The 20,341-nt window shown below is 47.4% G+C and overlaps 3 protein-coding genes across 6 annotated transcripts in view; 1 reads left to right on the top strand and 2 right to left on the bottom strand.

Annotated features, from left to right (window-relative positions):
* PNPLA7 (patatin like phospholipase domain containing 7) overlaps positions 1–7,229 on the bottom strand; it is a 129,398-nt gene extending 122,169 nt beyond the window's left edge. The window contains exons 1-4 of one of the 4 annotated variants that reach the window (XM_048056282.2): positions 6,831–7,229; positions 4,388–4,453; positions 3,870–3,957; positions 3,141–3,223 (exon numbers count right to left, since the gene is read on the bottom strand). In XM_048056282.2, coding sequence (XP_047912239.2) covers positions 3,141–3,223; positions 3,870–3,957; positions 4,388–4,453; positions 6,831–6,866 — 273 coding nt within the window. In that variant the 5' untranslated portion in view covers positions 6,867–7,229. Of the gene's footprint in view, positions 1–79; positions 423–3,140; positions 3,224–3,869; positions 3,958–4,387; positions 4,454–4,944; positions 4,990–5,660; positions 6,782–6,830 lie in introns of those variants that run through there. The other 3 variants (XM_066980521.1, XM_048056286.2, XM_048056290.2) reach the window with 3 other exon arrangements.
* Positions 7,230–7,369: 140 nt separating this feature from the next.
* Positions 7,370–8,023, top strand: MRPL41 (mitochondrial ribosomal protein L41). Its single transcript, XM_066980544.1, has one exon. The coding sequence runs from the start codon at positions 7,515–7,517 to the stop codon at positions 7,920–7,922; it is 408 nt and encodes a 135-aa protein (XP_066836645.1). The 5' UTR covers positions 7,370–7,514; the 3' UTR covers positions 7,923–8,023.
* Positions 8,024–9,496: 1,473 nt separating this feature from the next.
* DPH7 (diphthamide biosynthesis 7) lies at positions 9,497–19,091 on the bottom strand. The gene is made up of 9 exons (XM_048056375.2): positions 18,888–19,091; positions 18,497–18,633; positions 17,955–18,042; positions 17,089–17,183; positions 15,249–15,415; positions 14,650–14,722; positions 13,192–13,257; positions 12,819–12,991; positions 9,497–11,567 (listed from the first exon to the last, which is right to left on the bottom strand). The coding sequence occupies exons 1-9, from the start codon at positions 19,023–19,025 to the stop codon at positions 10,957–10,959; spliced, it is 1,548 nt and encodes a 515-aa protein (XP_047912332.1). The 5' UTR covers positions 19,026–19,091; the 3' UTR covers positions 9,497–10,956.
* Between the last annotated feature and the right edge of the window lie 1,250 nt (positions 19,092–20,341).

Genomic DNA, 20,341 nt, shown 5'->3' on the forward strand with positions numbered 1-20,341 from the left:
GAGGAAGTAACAAAACCAGAAACATTTACTAAAAACCAAAACCTTAGCTCCAACCCTGCAAAAGATCCGACTTACCTACCAGGTCATTAGAACATGGGTAGAGTGAGGCAATAATATAAGGCTTTGAGGACTGGAACAACACCTACTTCAGGATCACTTTCTTTCTAGACATAAAGCAGAGTATATTTTGATCTTGAAAAGCAACCACTACAGTGGTAATGGATGGCAGTGAAGAAAAAGAAACCCTTAGCTATACAATTCTCACTTAGGAACACCCAACGTCAGGCTGAGAAGTAACATTTGAAGTTCCAGTATTCCTCTGGCAGTCTGATGTTAACACACCAGGGACTGACTCATTTTTCAACTGGTGACAAACAGCACCACAGACATGCAGCCGGTCTTTTGCTTCCTTTTCACAGTAACTAAGTGCCACCTCCTGGAGAATTGCAACAACTGCAAGACCAAGAAAATAACCTCATGAATAACCAAAGTATTACTACTTTCCTCACCAAAAAAAAAAAAAAGTAATAAAAAAATCTTCAATTAGTTTGGAGACTTTTTTCCTTTTTCTTTTTTTTTTTTTTATATGAGTAAAAGCTTGGCATTTTACCAAAAATGCATGAAGTATTTCACTCCAAACAGCAGTCTGCAATATTCTATATATCTCATTCGGGAGCAAAAGCAAAAGGCAAGGTCTAAACCCCTCCAACCCCCAACGAAACAAAAATGATTTTACCATGTGAAATTCTAGGCAGCTTTATATAAACGTGTCAGACAATATGAAAATTACGAAGTTACAAATTTCAGAAGCACAGTCCAAGAACAATGCTCAGTTTTAAAAACAGCAGTGCCTGTCATCAAGCCCAAACATCTGAATTCATCTGAGCAAAGCGCATGAGGCGGAGGGCTGCGGCAGCCCACAAGAGGAAGCGTTCCCCCACAAGCGGTGTCTGACAAAGCAAGGTTGTTTATCCCTACCTTATTTCTCTACGCATTGTTAAGCAGTGTCTGTGTGAGCAAACAGCTGGACTCGAGCAGGCTGTCCCACAGGCAGCAAGGACGCCTGCAGCCCCACTCTGCCGGTGGTCCTGATGGGGCCGCTCCAGCCCCCTCCTGCCTCGCAGGTCCCACGGGCCAGGGACCCCCCCAGACCCGCACCCTGGATCTGACTCTGCAGGACGGTGGGCAGGGAGCACACATCGCAGGCAGGACTAAGTTGCCTTTTTCTTCCACCAGCCATTTGTATCTGACTACAAGCAGACAATAACCGTTTGCTACTCTGAGAAGAGTTCAGAGTCCCCATCTGTCCTGGTTCCAGTTAGGACAGAGTTAATTTTCCTCCTAGTAGCTGGTAGGGTGCTATGTTTTGGATTAGGATGAGAAGAGCGCTGATAACATGCTGATGTTTTAATTGTTGCAGAGCAGTGTTTACACCAGGCCAAGGACTTTTCGGCTTCTCGCTCTGTCCTGCCAGCGAGCAGGCTGGGGGTGCAGCAGGAGCTGGGAGGGGACAGACCCAGGACAGCTGACCCAAACTGCCCAAAGGGGTATTCCATACCATCTGACGTCATGCTAAACAATATATAGGGGTGGCTGGCCGGGGTGGGGGGCCGGCTGCTCGGGGATAGGCTGGGCATCGGTCAGCGGGTGGTGAGCAATTGCATCGTGCATCACTTGTTTCTTACACATTATTATTATTAATACTATTATCATTATCACTATTATTATTATATTCCTGTCTTAATAAACTGTCTTTATCTCAACTCACAGGCTTCACTTTCCCATTTCTCTCCCCCATCCCAGAGAGGGAGGGGGGAGGGTGAGCAAACGGCTGTGTGGTGTTTAGCTGCCAGCCGGGTTAAACCACAACACCATCTGAGTAAGATGCAGCTTTCCAAAGTCGGGCTCTCTCAATAACATTGTATGTACTAAAACTCCAAGAAGTTGCTACATAGACTTTGGCACAGATAGCATTGAGCAAGGAAGTCACCTCGACACCCAGGTCCTATCGCGTTTGGTTTTCTTACAAGCTTGCACATCTCTGCACTGACATAGCCATTCATTCCTCCTCTGGAAAGATTAGTTCTTTTGGCCATGGTGGTACTGTCGATCGGGGGAAAAAAGAATCTCACGTTCAGCACACACTAAACAGCTTCAAGGGAAGCAAGGCAGGAACATTAACCTCCTCAGTTAACTGAAAACCAGACCATCAGTGGTGAAAACCTAGGATGCCTACCAAGGCTAGCCTAGTTAGTCACAGGAAATGTCTGTTCAAACCTTCTTGTTACAAGTGAAAAAGACAAAGTGAAACTGTAAAGACAAAAAAAAAAAAAAGAGAGAACTAAGTATCAGAAAGGCAGGCATAGACTTTAAGGATTTAACCAACTGATCAGCCAGAGTCAAACTAGATCCCATGCAGGAACTGACTTCTGAGTGACAGAAAATTCAAGGAGACATTTTAGAATAATAGGGCACAAAGAACATCAGGACAGGAAACCTAGGGCACACGTAACATTCCTTGCTGCAATCTAAGGCAAAGTTCAATCACTGGATAAAGCCCTCTGGAATAGTCTGTAATTATAGTTTGAAAGTCTTATTTGCAATTCAAGAAAACAAGGGCTCATACATTGAAGTGGTTAGCGCTCTTCATAGGTAGACTGCAGAAAGATAAATCTAAGTACATGCTCCCCAAATAGACTGGCCGTCTCCTAACATGGGAAAGACAGTGTCAGCTTTGAACATAAGGACCGCACTAGAAGTTGTTATCTGAAAAGGACAATCCTGAATATAGACACTGAATATCTTGAATATAATTCTAAATATAGAAAAAGATAGGTAGATTATTATAGATAATCAACCATCAATTCCATAGAGGAGTATTCTTTGATTCACCACTATCCTTGATGTCTGAAAATATTCCTGAAGGAGGTAAGGTTTAATCAGAAAGAGAAGCCTGTACTGTTCCGTTCGCAATTCTGGCAAAATTCCAGGAATTCTGACACATCCCCAAAATTTCAGGGAAGTTTAATAGGTCAAAGATCCTGAGCCAGACTAAGCAAGTGAAATATTTCAAAATTTACCAGACCTCCTAAACTGGATTTTAATCTTTACGTCCCTCCAACCGTGCCAAACGTTCTTACCTTTCTCATGATCTTCCGCCCATAGAACATCACTTTGTCTCGCTTGCGAAATCTGTATTGAGGCACGTGTGGTTGAAGTTGTTCTAAAACAGAGAAGTTTCCCATCAGAAACCATGTGCAGCTTTACGTTACAGGCAGAAAGAAGACTAAGCACGAGTTGTCAGCTTTGTTACTTCCATAATAGCTACAGTTCCTGTCTGCTAAGAAGCAAACTATTGTGGCCAGCACTTCGAATTCAAACCAGCACAAGACACCTCACGATTCAGCTCCGGTTAGCCAAGCCAGCCTAGGGATGAGCTAGCTTAAGGCTCCACCTAATCACTAGGGGAGGTAAAAAGGCTCTCTAAACAGGTAGAGAGATCAGGGGACTTTAATATCACAAAAGGAAACCTCCAGTTCGCTTGTCTCATTATTTTAACAGTGAAATCACAGCAGGCTTGAAATTATTTGTAAGCCAAGGGACATTAAGGCTACCACACACTAGAGAAACAAAAGTCTCCAGTATCTTCCACAAGACAGTTATGAATTTGACATTCAGAGCTGAGTAAGTGTATCAACACAAGTTCTTTATCCTGTTAAAGCTTTTTTTCTGCAGAAGCCACTACCTTCGCAGCAAGCAGTTATTGCAAATTGACCCAGAATTTACCACATAATGCTACAAAAATACTGAAGGTTACTGAGAAAAAATACTGAGAAAATTGTTTTGCAACGTTGTTGTTGAGTACTTACTAGACTGTTTCACTCTTCTATAGATGACGATCACAACAATCCCTATCAGGAGCAAAGCAACTGCAGCTCCGATTGCAATTCCAGTCAGCTGTGGGAAGAAGTTACAGGGGAAACAAATTAATGACTTTTGTAGTTGAAAGTTATTTTATGTTTTGGAGAACACTTAGCTCAGTAAGTGGCCTGAATATCAAGCACATTCATAAATATTTCAGTTTTAACTAAAACATCACATGTGCAAGAAGTTTAAATTTAAGTTATATCCGTGCTTCATAAGCTTATATGCAAAGTATTCAGCATTCTTCCCCCAAAGATCTATGAGCTGATGAGCTAAATATACATGGGATGAAATAAGAGGAATTAATTCCTGCCTCATGCACAGCAACAATAAGGAACAAAAACTCCTCTCAGTCTACTCAGACTGCAACTTCGACAAAGCAGAGTTCTTGGAGCTTACAAGCAAGTGCACACTATTTATGCACACACAATCTTTCATCCAGTTGATTAAAGCTGTACATTACCATAGTAGTCTGTATTCTGTCTTCTACGAATTGAAGAATTCGCGTTCCACCTGCTGGTAACACAGCCTAGCACCAAAAGGAAAGTGAAATTAGTTTCCCACAACAGGCAAAAAGCCTCCATAAAAACATCTCAGTGTCTGCTCTGCCATACACAGTACAACTTGATTATATTTTCCAATGTCTTTCTTTCAACCATCATCCACTTTGAAACACAACACATTCAGTGAGGAGGGGCCAGTACTGGAGTTCTATATTGGTGTCAGTTCCTAAACCATGCTAAAACAGGGTCAAACAGTGAGGTGATAGCTTTTTTTTTTTTTTTTTGATGACTATGTTACTCAGAGCAATACGGACAAGAGTGGAACTTTACGTTTTTATGAGACTAAGAAAATAAGCAATCATGTGGCAGATGAAATTCAGCTTAAACCAGGAAGATATGCACGTGGGTAAAAGCTCTAACTCAGGTATACAGTCCTGGAACCTATCCTGACTGTTGTTATTCTGGGGAAAAAATGTGGAAGTTATAAAAGCTGTAAGTTTTACAGCTCAGAACTTACCTGAGCGGAGGTAAAAAGCAAACCAAACATTAGGAACAAGTAGGAAACTAAAAAGAGTATAAGAACACACCAGCCAGCAAGTCTTAAGTCTGACTCAAACCTTTCAAGTACTTGAATCTTATTTTTTGGTGCCAATTTTTGCCCTCAGTTCCAGATTCGGATGATGTCTTAATTTAGCTTTGCAACCAAAAGTAAACTGCAAGTGCACGCTGAGAGTCACCAAACCACGAGAGTCTCCCTCATCAAAGTTCATTCCGGGTTTGCAGTGCCTGACCAGCCGATGCTTGCAGATGAGATTTTATCTTCTGAGACTGCTTTAACGCAGCGTACCAACAACGTTCCCAACATCCTCGAACTACCGCTGTTATCGGTGCCGGACTGTTATTAGTGGGATGGCAGTGAAAGGTCACAATAAAAAAAAAAAATGTTGAAAAGCTGTTAGCCACCAATACAGAGTGGCACAGCCCAGTGAGTTCGCAATATTAGTCATTGTGGTCACCTAGTTTGTTTCTCCTTGACAGCGTCAGGGTTACGCACTGTTCTGCTACTATCCAGGCCTGTACGAGCTCAAATAACACGGAAAACAGGAGTTGCCAACTGACAGTCACATTGCTGCTACGTGAGAAGAAACAAAGTCACGACAAACCAAAACACGCACACGCAGAGCCCTCCCATCACAGTACAGAAAGTCAGCACGGGAAAGAAAAAATTCAGACCTCCAGGAGAAACTGAGAGGCTCGTACATGGTTTATTACCAACAGCAGCGTGAACAACATTCCCCCCACAGCATGGGGAGACTTTCAAGCACTGGTGAACCTTTGGGAACAGCACGGAAAGCCAACAAGCAGGATGTGACCTCACAGGCACCCGAGCCATGTAAGCAGTTCTTCATAAGAAGACAGCCCCTGGGACAGCTGTGAAATTGTTAAATCCCCAGCCCTGCACAGCCACAACATCCCACGGCTGCAGGACGCAGCCTCCACTACCAGCACCTGTGTTCAAGGACCTCACGTAGTCCTCAGAAGCCTTCAGACAACCCTCGGACACAAAACTTGTTTTGAACATCCCTGAGAAGACCGGCACTTCACGGGAAAATAAAGCGGCGATAGGCTACGAGTGTGCGTTGACGTGAAAATAATTTGTCTGCTTTTTCCCCGAGGTTTAATTCTCATTTTCTTAATGAAAACTTCACGGTAGATAAAAACACAGAGCTACGTAAGTAACGCTCACGCCCATCCAGAGTACCGAGCACAGAGCAAGCAGCTCCAGCGAGAACTTAGGAACTTTGCATTGCAATCAAAGGTAAGCAGGGAGGGAGCCGTGCCCCGCACAGGGAGGGGTGCAAAGCCTCCGCCGGCGCAGAAAGCAGGACCTTAAATCCGAATTCCTCTGAACACCAGACTTCCTTGTGGCTCACGGGCACACCTGGCCGCATGCCTACGGCTTGACTACAGATACAGGATTTTCACGAGAAAACGCCTTTTACCTGCCTACGAGCACGCCGTACGTAGCTTTGAGTTCCAGCAATGACCATTTCCTATCGCGGGCCCTGTGTGTCATTACGGGAAGGGCGACAAGTGCCCCGCCGGGCCGCGAGCTGCCGGCTTAGGATCAGGCACAGGGCACGTAGAAACCGCGCCATGCTGCCGGCGGCTGGGAAGAGGGAGCCGAGAGCGAGCGGCTCGTGGGCAAAACAAATCGGAAAACGGTAAAGTACAATCCGCCGGGAGCGGGACCGATCCCGAAACGTCCGGAGGGTTAAAGCCCCCGTGAGGGAAAGCTCTTCCCAAACAGCACCGCACGGAGCGACGGTGCTCGGGCGTCGCTCCGGGTCCTGGCGACGCCGAGAGAGAAAAACGCCAAAAGCCCACAGGAGCCCCCCGTACCTCCAGGCTGCTGCTGTTGCCCTCCTCTTCGGCCATGCCTGCCGGTGCCGGGGCCCCCGAGGGACGAAGGCGAGCTCAGCGACGGGAGGGACCGCGCCCCGCCCCCGGCCCCGCACTCGTTTTGGGGCAAAAAAAAACCGAAACCGCGGGCGGGGGCCGCGCAGCGCCCACCTCCCCCAGGCCCGGGCTGCTTTTTGTGAAAGCTCCGCTTCTCCGCTACGCTCCCAAACGGAAAGCCTCGCTGCAGGCAGGCGGCAGCAGCCGGGGGGCTCAGCACCGGTACCGGTACCGGCACCGCCCGGAGCCCCCGCGCTGCGAACGGGGCCGAACGGGGCCGAAGCCAGGCCCGGCCCCGCCCCCTCACCCGGCCCCGCCCCCTCGCCCGTCGCCACCGCCCCCGCCGCTGAGGGGAGCGGCAAGCCCCGCCCACCCAGCCGGCCTCCTCGCTGCTGGTTGGCCCCCTCCAGCCCCGCGCCGAGAGCAGGCTAAGATAGGCGTCGCGGATTGGCCGGTGCCTTCCGACCAGTGGGAGCGGGCGGTGCTGCGGGGTGCGGGTTGTGTGAGGGGAGCCGAGCACTGACGGGAGACGGCGGCGGCGGGAGACAGAGCCCTCAGCTCGGAGCCCTCAGCCCGGCGCCGCCTTCCCCTGTCCCGCCGCTTCCTGAGGGGCCGCAGGAGCCCGGCATGGGGCTGCTGGCCCAGCTGGCCCGCGGGCTGGTGCGGGGCGCCGACCGCATGTCGCCGTTCACCAGCAAGCGCGGCCCCCGGAGCCACAACAAGGGCCGCGGGGCCAAGAAGCTGGGCGTGCTGACCTCCAGCAAGAAGTTCCTCCTCGTCAAGGAGATGGTGCCGCAGTTCGTCGTCCCCGACCTGGCGGGCTTCAAGCTCAAGCCCTACGTCTCGTACCGCGCCCCCGAGGGCTCCGAGCCGCCGCTGACGGCCAAGCTGCTCTTCAGCGAGGTGGTGGCGCCCCGCATCGAGAAGGACGTGAAGGAAGGCGCCTTCGACCCCAACGACCTGCAGAAGTACGGCTTCGAGCCCACGCAGGAAGGCAAGCTCTTCCAGCTCTTCCCCAAGAACTACGTGCGCTAGGGAGCTGCTGCCGTGAGCAGTGGTGGGAGAGACTTGGCCTGCACCCGCAAATCCGGGACTGTTTCTTTCAGTGGGTATTAAAAGCCGATCCTTCCGCTTTGTCTTTCTGCAATGTGTGATTTAAATCGCGGTGGGGGAACTGGCAGCTTGTTCCCCATCAGCGAGCAGGGAAGGCGTTAGCTGGCTTGCACCGCGTGTGTAGCGGCACGTGTGGGTGTCCTGCTGTCAGACAAGAGCTGATTGACCACACGCTGGTAATAGCAGGAGGGAGTTTCTCTCCAGGCTGCAGAAACAAATGTGCCTGACCTCCAGGAACGAGGGAGGGCTCCTCTGCCTCCGGGAGTGTCTGGAGCTGTGGAATGAGCCACTTCCAATTGAAGTGTCCCTGGTCAGCACTGCCACAGCTCTGCTGCAAGTTGCAAGCACAGCCAAAAGCGGAATGCTCAAATAAATTTCTCCCTAGGTAAAGGGAAATGTTCCCCTAAAACAGGGATAAGACCTCCAACAAAGCTTTACCCTAAGCTCTCTGAGCAGGAGCCGTAGCTTATATTGAATGGCACAATTATTCCAGGCTTTCCCAAGCCTTAAAACTACACTTTTGAAGTAAATCAAGATACAGTTAATTGTTACAGTGACTGTTCCTTAGCAGTGCAGGTGCTTGACCTTTGAAGATAGATGCTTAAATTTGAAATACATCTCAAGAACTGTCTTTGACATAGATTCCTGAAAGAGCAATGCCCTACAACTCATAAAATGCAACGTATACAAGCAGCACTTAAGAGTTGTGTGGAACTGCTTATGAAGTAAAAATAGCTAAATTCTAAGTAAATTGCTGGAGATAACATGGTTTTTCCCCTGGCACTTAAGTACTTAGTTTTTGATAAAATGGTTCTATGCAACAGATCTGTGTGGAGGCTGTAGCACTGCCCAAAGGTACTTTTTTTTTTTTTATGAGGCTTTCCAAATACAAAGTACTGCAAAGCTTGAGTATCAGCTAATTTAATTAAAATGAAATTTTTCACGTTTGGAGAAAAGATGCATGTTACCTATGTTCTCTGTGAGCATCCAGTCTGTAGTGAAGACTGACAGATAAGTCCTGAAAGTGTTTTGTAAAAACAAAACCATCAAGTCTGGATAGAGCTGTGATGACGGGGAGGGATTCTGTGTTTGCTTCCACTTGGCAGGACTGCATTCAGGGCTGAAAACCCCAAATACTTGTCTACTTGGTCTCCTGAAGAACAAGCACACCACCAATCACCCTTAAAGAAACCGAGCTGTTACATGACAGGAATGGAGGTCCTCAGGTGGGCTAACTCGCTAAAGATGGGAAACAGGAAGAGAAACTAGCTGATTTTTGTGGTGGAATGATGCCAGCGGTAGTGTTCTGCAGGAGTTTGTCCTGGAATAAGACACACAACTGAAGACAGTGAATCACTCTTCTTAGTAACAAATTCTTTTGTCTTAGATCAGTATGGAGTGTAGCAACACTGGCTTTATGTTGTTTAGCGATTATAAATGTAGCAACAATCCAACCAAAGTGTGAAAGGCTTTTTTAAAAAGTCAGAACAACCAAGAAAGATAAATCACTTGTATTGATTTTATTTTAGAAACATCCAAAAATAGGGCGTTTTTTTAACAAAAGCTCTTGTTCACAATACTAATATGAATCTTAATGTAACAGCGCTCGAGAGTTTTTTAAAATACACATTCACCTTTGAAAAAAGAGTTTCAAAGCAGTAAAATTCTTATCTACTGTACCTCGTTTTAGATGCGGCACTGTTACAGAAAGTTGTTGCTGGTGTTTCTTTCCCTCCAGGCAACTAATTCTTTAGGACTCTCAAAGAGAAACCATGCAAGCTAGAAATTACCTACCTAGTCTAAGCTTTTTTTGTTTCTAGAAGGAAATTAAAAACAGAGAAAGTGTTCCAGAAACGGTGTTTTGCTGATATTTCACAGTGAAAAAAGAAAGCTAATGGAGTAACCATGAGAAATTCTGCAGCCATTCCTGGAGGTAGTTAGGGCAATGCTGTTAAGATTTTGGTTTCTGTACTTTGAACTTAAAAAATGTCAGGAAACATTGCCTATACTTTTTGGAGGTTTTGATTTTAAAGCTGTTCACCTTTAAAAAAAACCTGTAAGATCTTGACTTTGGACCTAAAGGTACATCTCAGTATGGAGAAAAAAAAAACACAACAGTTTGATGCCTACAGGGTGGGGAGGGGGTTGGTTAAGTGTGGCACTAAAACACAAGCAGTGCTCCCTACACAGGTTCTGCTAAGCCAGCTCCTGCTTAGCTTGGAGAGTGATAGAGTGAGATTGCATCCAGGTGATGGGTCTGATGTAAAGTTTGAGTGTGCAGATATACCAGAATCCTTACAAGAAAGGCCCTAATTGGAACAAAGCTTCCTGTTGCTGAGCTGCTTTCTGTCACACTAGTCAGTTTGGATTTCCTTCCATAAAAGGAATTTCTTTTTACTAAGTATCACCATAAGCACAATGCGCTGTCAGTATCTGGACTGCCTTTGAGTGTCTTCTCAAAGAACATGCTAGTTTACGGATCACACGACAAGCTACGTGCACGTCTAAGCCTCTACTCATGGACTTTTTTGAGAAATGCATGGAAACCTCTGATCGCAATGTGTGTGTTTGGCTACATGGAGGAGCACAGATGAGTTCGGTTTGTTTTGGAAGGAGGAGAACAGGCTCCAGTCGTACAAATGCAAACCAGCCTTGAAGGGATTCCAACATAACGTACAAATGGGTAGCCTCTGAGAGGAAGGCTGTGAGTGTACTACTTTGAATTTGTACATGAAGGGAAAACTGAATAAACGTGTCTGTGCTCGACCACACTTCTCAAAACAAAAATTTTCCTCAGTGCTGAAAATAAAACCATCAGGAAATAACTCCATCAGTATTGACTTCTAAAGACTCACAAACTCAACCATAAGAACTGGAAAACCCAAAAGAAATTAGGGCATAAGCTTAGATGTTACTGTCAGTGCAGAAATTTTCCTACCCTTTTCCCTTGGGACTGTCAATGCAAACTTTCAACCGTTCTTTCAGGTGGAGATCTAGTACTGGCCATCTCTGAAGGGGTGGCCAGGCTCATTTCCCACTTCCAGATGTGTAGGATATTATCATAGAAAGAACAGGTTGCTACAATGCTCATTTCTTTTGGACTGTCTGAAGAGCTGGCTGAATCATCGCTTCTGTCCAGGCTCATCCCGTTGGGTCTCTTAACTCCCGGGTCAGAGCTGCCAACTGACTCAGGGTCTCCCCCTCGGTCAGTGCCCGAACTCTCCCTTAAACCAGGCTCCCTACCCAGGTCGGGATCCCCAGACGGCTTAGGACGCGCCTCGTCTTTGAGCGGCAAGGCAGGGCCCTCGCTCTCCTCATCCAATATTACATCAAAAGTAGCTGTAGGAGACTCGTAAATTATCTTCAGGTTTCGAACCTGCAAATTCAGTCTCTCGTCTCCATCCTCTGGTCTTGCCACAAGCTCCCCCGAAGACTGGCATGTAGCAGCAGAGTCCTGGGCTGCAGACAAGGAATCCCTGGGGCAGAGTCTTGACCAGTCAGCCCCATAGGCCAAGGAATTGTGCAAGACGTAGGATGACAGGATGATACATTCCTCCATGTTCTCCGCTTTAAAAAAAATAATAATAATAACGAAATGAGCAGAAGTCAAGTTGTGAAACAGTTTGTTGCAGACTGCTTGCAAGCCATTCTAATACTGACTTTGGCACAGAATCAGAACATCCTGAGTTGGAAGGGACCCGCAAGGATCATCAAGGCCAACTCCTGGCCCACACAGGACCACCCAAAAATCGACCCTTATGTCTGAGCGCGTTGAGCTCCGACAGGCTTGGTGCTGTGACCGCCCTGGGGAGCCTGTCCCAGTGTCATACAAGAATTGTTGTCCTGCCCCACAGAACTGGTTAAGGCCTTCTTGACAAGAGTTAAGTACCCTAGGAGGAACAAGGTACTGGCTCTCCTGACAGTTCTTCAGTCACCTCTCACTAGCCTTGATTTTCCCCAGTTCAGTGAGCAGACAGGAGAAGAGGGTTTAATGTGCGTGACGTTTAAGAGCTTCATTATTCAAAATACCTAAACAGGCTCAAGAAAGACAAGACAGATCATACAGCGATCTCCAATTAGCCACAAATATAACAGATAAGATTGGTAGACCAGGTTCTGGTTATTAATAGATTGCAGATGTGTTCTTCCCAGGTGCTTTCAGCATTTGACTCTGATATTAAGTGGACATCAAGTTCCTCCCTTCCCTATACAGAAGAAATGTCATCCTCATTTCAGAAGCTGTGGATCTGCCCAAGGCCTGAAGAAGCCCAGCAATGCAACCATTTTATGCGGATTGTATTTGTAATGTAAATGCAAACAGCTTTTTAATCACATAAATACCTTCTGATTCATGCGGAGAGCTTATTCATGCTATTCTAGATGAACCAGACTGCACAGCACTTCCTTTCTGAGGCAATAACCAATTCACCAGCAGGTCAGTAACTTCTGCTGACAGTAAAGCATCACCTGATACTCACAAGAACCTCTTTGAACCACCAAGATGAACACAAACCGGAATGGTCACGTCAACAGGTAGTGCTTTTACGCCAAGGCAAACAGGCCTTGCTCCCATGAGAAGTTATGAGAGATTTACGCATGAATAATGACAGTGCCTTGGCGCAGCCTATCATGCCAACAGTGAGCGTAGGTCTGGGAAAGCTGGAAGAGTTACTTTAAGTTGGAATAAATGTTTCAAGCTATTAACAACATCTGGATCTTTCTAGCAGGCTCAGAGCTGGAGCTTCCCCATTAACTTGGAGGCAGGAGAGGAGAGCAGCAGAGCAGTGCAAGAGCATCTCTCTTCCACTGAACACTCACCCATGCTTCCACGGCAGTCCAGGATTTTGAATCCGCTCTGCATGCAGGCTGCTAACAGCACAAAATCACAAGTTGGGTGCCACTTTAGCCTCCAAACTCCACCTTCAACATGGGTGTCTGCCAGCGGCTGCTTCATGTTCCTGGTGTCCCACAACAGCACGTGCTCGTCGTAGCTGCAGATGCATCACAAATTAACATGTGGACGAGCAGCATAGCTGATTCAGTGCAACAAGTTCAGAAGAAAATTAGGAAATATCACATGCTCTTCACCTCACTGAATTTCTAAAGAAGCCACAGCTTGGAAAGCAGTAGCGCATTCAAGGTAACCGAGGAGGATAATCACACTAGTGAAGAGCAGCCAGGAGGGATTTACCTGCCAGTAGCCAGAAGATTCTCCCGGTGGGGACTGCACTGAATGCTGCACACACCCATTGAATGTCTGCAAAAGAGCAACATACAGCAGAGGGAACAGAAAATGATACGTGATTTGAGAAGGGGTTCTTCCTTGAATTTAAAGGATTTGGAGTGCAATTTACTGCATCAAGGTGTCTCAAGAAAGGAGAGTAAGGTGAACTCAAATTTCAGCCCAATGAAGCGCTGTCCTGGTTCCAGTTAGGACAGAGTTAATTTTCCTCCTAGTAGCTGGTAGGGTGCTATGTTTTGGATTAGGATGAGAAGAGCGCTGATAACATGCTGATGTTTTAATTGTTGCAGAGCAGTGTTTACACCAGGCCAAGGACTTTTCGGCTTCTCGCTCTGTCCTGCCAGCGAGCAGGCTGGGGGTGCAGCAGGAGCTGGGAGGGGACAGACCCAGGACAGCTGACCCAAACTGCCCAAAGGGGTATTCCATACCATCTGTCGTCATGCTAAACAATATATAGGGGTGGCTGGCCGGGGTGGGGCGCGGCTGCTTGGGGATAGGCTGGGCATCGGTCAGCGGGTGGTGAGCAATTGCATCGTGCATCACTTGTTTCTTACACATTATTATTATTAATACTATTATCATTATCACTATTATTATTATTGTTATTATTATATTTCTGTCTTAATAAACTGTCTTTATCTCAACTCACAGGCTTCACTTTCCCGTTTCTCTCCCCCATCCCAGAGAGGGAGGGGGGAGGGTGAGCGAACGGCTGTGTGGTGTTTAGCTGCCAGCCGGGTTAAACCACAACAAGCGCCCAGGCAGAGTTCCATCTACACAGTCCAACAGCTTTTCCAAAGCAAAACTTCTACCCATACAGTCTCTTGGCATGAATATTTTCTAGTAATATTTGTAACATAAATTGCTCTTCAGAGCAGTTTTGCTGAGATTCTTCAGAAATTCAGCAAAACAACTCAATTCCCAGAAGACTTTACTCTCAACATTAATATTTCCATAATCCAGAGTGTTTTAAGGCTACATATAAAATTTCACTGGAAAGCTGTACATACTGTTTTAATCATATTCTACAAAATACATATATCACCAGAAAAAAAAAATACTTTAAATGATTGAACAGTGGAGAATTTTTTTTTAAGAAAAACTTCCACAATAATATATCCAAATTTGACACACACAAAAATCCCCAAAATAGGAGCATAAATCATGACGCTTCTTTTACAAAGAAGCCATCACCATCTTCCTGTTTGGAAGCGATTCATCGATTGTTTTGAAGGACATGGAAAGAAAGCTTCAACCTGAAGCTATCCTGATGAAAAATCTGATTTCTCTCTCCACGTCCCATAGGAGGCACAAACAAGACTCCACGGTCCTTGTTCATCTCTGCATGCATAGCTTGGGAAGGGACACGACAGCTTTGGGGTCCAGCTGCAGGCATAGCTTGTTTACCTCCTGCTGGTGAAGACGGGAGCCTCTGGACTGCACCTGGTGTCCCAGCCTTTTAGCAGGTTGTCATCTCCTCCTGCACAAAGACGAAATACAGGTACCCTAAACACCACCCAAATAACCAGAACAAGGCACAGAAGCAAAACAGTTAACACAGAGCTAATGCTTTTCGGCCCTAGGATGTCAGAGCATTTAACAGACACACCAACTATCCTTTGAGGCTCACAGTACCCTCACCAGAGAAGAGAAGAGACATGCAGTAACAATACCCTCACTTTGCTAAGCAAAAAAAAAAAAATAGAAGCAAAAAAGACTGGACTCTAGAATCTCTCTGGCTCTCTTGCACACCCCAACACATCACCATCTTTTTTGCCAATAGCCAGCCAAAGCACATTTTAAAAAGCAAGGTTTCTCCTAATTACCCCCAATTGCTTCCCACAAGCAAGAAGATTTTTGACCCTAGCAGAGGCCCCAGCTCTTTCAGGAGGTGTGGTGGAAGCAGCATACCCAATCCTGGACAGTAAAATCCCAAGGAACACACATCCCTAAACAAGGCGTGCCCTTAAAACACACCTTAATTGAGATTCCCAGTACTTACAAACCTGAATACACAATATCAGTGTTCCAGTAATTGAAAGCAGCAATCCAGGCCTCAAATTTGTGAGCTTCCCACTGGTTCAGGACATGCACAGAAGGCGCAGATTCATCTATGGAGAACAGATTCAGCTTCCCCTCTGAATCACTGCTGATCACTCGCAGAGGACACCCACTGCAGTGGAACACAGAGCAAACATTAGAAATTACTGAAACTGATGTCCCAGGAGGTTGCTAGAGTAAAAATTAGCAGCCAGAGTACAGACAGATAGCATGTTTGATTCAACTGAACATTAGGAGAAACTGGTACTGCAGTGGAGGGATGCATGCATTTACACAGTTATTTTCAGCTTTCCATCTTTAAATCATCTATGTTGGTGGTGGTGCCCATTCCCTGATCTCTCAGAGGGAGCAATCTACTCACGTTCATTTGAGTGCAAGAAAAACACCTTGGGTCTTTCTTTCCCCTACGTGCTTAACCTGACTTCTCATGTGCTTGATATTAAAATTAATTAATTCCATGTGAAGAGGGATTTTTCCCCTCCACACCAGATTGACAAGGACCTCTGAGAGTCTCTTCCCCCCTCTGGAGTACAAATAAGTGGCTTACTTCACTGCTATCAGAGGCATCCAAAGCGCTAGCAGATCCTGACCATTCCTGCTCTTTTCCCATGGGACACTACTGCTGCATTTTCTGGACACAACGTACTTAAAACACCAGCAAAAGTTTTGCAGATCACAGCGCACAGATTTTAGGACATTCCCTGATGTGAACTCGATACCTTCTGACTGGTTACCTGCAATTGCAAGTACTGATTTTGGTGACTCGGGGCTTCTTTCTAGTTCTACATCATACACTACTTACTGAATCATATTGAATTTCCCAAATTTCCACACAAGAGCTACGGGGTCACCCCCTAGCCCTGCTTTCCCACTAGTTCTACAGAGAGGCAAAGGCTGCACATTCAGCTTGCAGAGGGGGTTACTCGTCTCTCAACAGACAACAGTGACAGGCTTCAAAGGGGCTTTTCATCATGGCAAACATCATTCATCTTGAAGGGCAGAAGCAAGAGGAAGGTGAGATGTAAAGAAGAAAGTAGAACTGGAAATTCTACTTATTCATTAAACAACACACAAAACACATGCACATAAACAGCTTTAATTAGCAAAAGCAACCGAATGCCAGCCCTTCAACATTAAGCACAGTACTGCCTGGGCCCCCCTGCTTTCCAGCCTTACACTGAAAGCACTGCCCTTTGCTTTGCACATAACTTACAGAAAACACACACCCTACCCCTTCCAGGGGACAGCTAATTCATGTTATTTAATGCAGTGATGCCATTTCTGAAATCAAATCTATGAGAGGAAGGAGCCACTTCCAAACCAAATCTCTTCTGTTTTTCATGAAACCGCAGCTAAATTTTTTACGTGGACTATTTCCTTAATCTCCCTTTTTAAGCAGAACTTCACACTGAAATGTCAACTGTTTATTAGATGGAGAAACCAAGTTGAATCCAGTGGATCGAGTTGCATCCCACTGTGGTCTTTCGTAAGAGATGTCTCTGGCTCACCTGCAGCCTTTCACCATTGCACAACCCCAGATTTGTGGTTTGATTAGGCTCTGCTCTTGTTACAGTTGCCACAGTATACTTTCTTGTTCCTTTGTTACCCTTGCTCTGGAAACAGTAACTTCTAGAGAAGGTAAAGGAATGCAGTTGGCTGCAAGAATGCCTTAAGCCCCTTCCCCAAAAAAAGACACCAGTTTCATTCAACTAAAGCCTCAGCTTATATCTGTGAACTGTCACGCACAAAAAAACCTTGACAGCAGCCTCCATTTCCCATCCTCACCATTGCTCTCGTCCCGTGGACCAGTCTAAAGACAAGGCCAGACGCTGTGCACCAAGATCGACCCTGAAGCATGGCTCCAACATGCAGCTGTTCTTCTACTGGAAAGAAAAGGAAGGGGTTAAGACTGAGAAGACAGCAAGTACATAACATGTGTGCTGCCTGCACGTACGGTGGGTGTCTGCCAGAGACAGAGAAGTACATTAGGGTCCCACACAACGGAAGAGATGAAATGTCCCGAAGCAATGTACAATTGCTCATCACTAGCTAAAAGACAAACATTATGCATACACAGCACGCCCACCCCTTTGCTTTCCACATCCCACCAAATCCCCCTTAAATTTTGCTTCCTCTTGGTGAGTGATCAAGTTCAGAACTGATTATCTGGCTGCTGAATTCCCTTACAGACTGGTTTTCCCTTTCTTCACCCTGTGGAAATGGCTCCCTCAATTAGTCCCTTTTCCCAGCAACTCAGAAAAACCCTTCTCCAAAACTCTTCCCAGCTTTTAACAACGTTGCACCTTCTGCTTTCCCTGCTGGAGAGTAAAGATGGACTAACTGGTAACAGTTTCCAAGTCCTGCTGTTGCTCTCCCCATGCCTTCACCTCCCACACCCTGCATGTGGTAGAGCCCGGTCAGTCTTTCTTGGTGCCATGAACAAGTTTGTGACATTTATGAGAAATGTTAGCAGAAGACAAAAGAAACATTAATAAACAAACAACAACAACAACAAAACTAAGGCCACTGAGAAAGCCCTGAAAACCATATACCTTCCCTGCAAAGTCCCTGAGCATTGCTAATAAATCTAGAGCCGTATTAAATCTGAGTTAAAAACAGGTTCAGCATCAGCAGGCGTTACAGCCACCTACCTCGCTTCCAGTCAGGTGGCAGAACTCCACGGCCCCTGTTGAGTTTGCAATGCCAACCATGGGATGTTCTGCAACTGGAACATGGCACCTAAAAGATCCAACAGTTCAACAAGTCTTGAGTGTACATCTGTCTTGAGTTTAAGCAAGATAGCAGAGTCATAATATTTATCCCAGGATGCAGAAAGTGGTACTTGATCAAAAAATTTCATGAAGAAAATCTGCGGCTCAAAGTTCCCACAAGCCTGTACCAGGGGGAAAATATTATACATATGGGGGAAATCTAAGATATATCATTATATAGACAAACGACGTCCAAAGTCTCTGACAAGCTGCTCATAAGCAATCCAAATAATTTAACAAAGAAACGAGCAGAGTCTTTGCTCACTGAAGTGAACTGCTTCCCTCCGAGAAGCCAGGGACAGTTTAACTAATAAATATGAACTTTGCTGCCATGCCAATGGCCAAAAAGGGACCCCAAAGCAGCAGACCCCACTGTGGTCGCCAGCTGCTGCGAGCTCCAAGCCTTGCCGGGCCAGCCTTACCACTTGATATCTAGGATGGCGGCGGTGTCTATCCTTTGGATTTCGGTCAGCGGGATGTAAGGCTGCTCCTCGTTGTAGTGGTACAGGTAGAGGCGCCCTGTCCGGTCGCAGGCCTCGTTGCTTCCTCTGGAATCACTCTACGCCAAGAGTTAGGAAGAAAGAACCGTGCTTAGCGGCACCTCTACCTCCTCCACACCTCCGCGCACCAGGACCGGGACCGCTGGTAGGAAGAGCACGGCACAGGGCTCCCGCTTTGAAGCCCCCTCCTGAGGACCGCGCAGCGCCGCCGGGCCCCCGCTCCCCACACGGCGCCCGCTCCCCGCGGCCCCCCGAGCCCGAGCGGGGCCCGGCTGAGGCGGGTGCCCCCCCCCCGACCCCCCGGCGGGCTCACCGCGGCGGGCGGGCGGAGGTGGTAGGTGCCGCAGGCCAGGATGCTGTGCCAGCCCTCCACCGGGCACCACTCCACGGCGTCGGCGCTGAACTCCGTGTCCACCACCTGCAGCGTCCTCGTCCGGCACGGCGCCGCCATCTCAGGCCGCCCGCATGCTGCGCCCGGCCGGCCCCGGCGCCGCGGCGGGGCGGGGCGGAGCGGGACGGGGAGGATCCGCCGCCCGTCTGCTTCCCGGTCAGCGGGGCGGGACCGGCCCCGGGAGGGGAGCCCCGGGCCCCGCCGCCCTCCGAGGGGCGCCGAGAGCGGCCCCGGGCTCCTTCTGCGCCCGCGGGGCTCCCAGCACGGCGCGGCCCTTGGCAGGGCTCCGAGGGCCGTGCGCGAAGGGCTCTCGTCCCTAACGCCGAGGGGAAGCCGGCGCTACCCCGCTTCGTCCTCTCGGCCGCTCCAGCGCCCCTCAGGACCTCCCTCCTCACCCCTTTGCCCATCTGTGCTCGGACGTTCCTCAGCTGCTGCAGGCCCCGGCTGCATCCCGTTGTCCTCTGAGCCTCTCCCCTGTCCCTACGGTCCTGAGACACGCGTGAGGCCCACACGGCCGCACACCACCCCGCTGGGTTCTTCGCCCAACAGATGTCCCTGTGGGCCTGTTCCACCAGCCAAAGGGCTCGCTCCCAAAGCACTCGGCTCATCCTGCGGTGCTTCCCCAAAAGTAATACTTTTATTGATGCCAGATTTTGTCTGTCTACCAGTCGGCCTCATACGGTCTTTCCACAGTTCTTCACTCAGCCTCTAGTATTGCTATTACCCTGAAGAACCTTGTGAGCAGATGTTATCACCTTCCTGATTCATTACTTTTTCACAATTATTTTCTAATACATTGAGCATACAACTATTGGCTTCAGAAAGAAAAAAAGTCCCTTTAACTCTTTCTTTCCTGTCTTTTAACCCACTGTTTGCCCATGTGAGGACCCTCCCCCTTTCCTTCTTTTCTTCCTTTAAGTGCCTTGAGCAAGGTTGATGGTCAAGCGCAGTTGGGGAGCCCAAGCACAGCAGCCAAATCCTCTTTATCCCCTGCTTGTTGATGCCCTTAAAATAATCCAAAGAGGCTTTTGGAGCAGGACTTGCCTGTACAAATCTGTGCTGATTCCTCCCCAGTATTTAGCCATTGATGCTGCCTTGTAGCATCCGTGAATTTGCTAAGGGAAAGTGCTGCACTTTCCAGCTGTATTTTGCCTCACCTGCCCCAAAAGTCTTCTCAGAAGCTGTTATCACACTTGTGGCTGGTACCACGGACAAGGTTGCACATTGCAGATGGTAACTCAGCTTATCCATCCTTGAGTTCCCTTAGAGCTCGTAGGTGGCATTGTCTGGTCCTGGCAACTCGCTACTGCTCATTTCATCCAAACTTCAATCTCTCTGAAAAGCACTTCAGTTTTAAGCAGATTCTCTGATGAGCT

The sequence above is a fragment of the Anser cygnoides genome, chromosome 20, assembly GCF_040182565.1.
Source record: "Anser cygnoides isolate HZ-2024a breed goose chromosome 20, Taihu_goose_T2T_genome, whole genome shotgun sequence".
Classification (NCBI taxonomy): Eukaryota; Metazoa; Chordata; class Aves; order Anseriformes; family Anatidae; genus Anser; species Anser cygnoides.

Coding starts and splice junctions, on each gene's coding strand:
- MRPL41 (XM_066980544.1), top strand. CDS start 7,515: ATGGGGCTGCTGGCCCAGCTGGCCCGCGGGCTGGTGCGGGGCGCCGAC.
- DPH7 (XM_048056375.2), bottom strand. CDS start 19,025: ATGGCGGCGCCGTGCCGGACGAGGACGCTGCAGGTGGTGGACACGGAG. Junction 18,634..18,887: donor ACCTCCGCCCGCCCGCCGCG/GTGAGCCCGCCG, acceptor CTCTTGGCGTAG/AGTGATTCCAGAGGAAGCAA. Junction 13,258..14,649: donor CCCGTCTTCACCAGCAGGAG/GTAAACAAGCTA, acceptor GCTCTTTTGCAG/ACATTCAATGGGTGTGTGCA.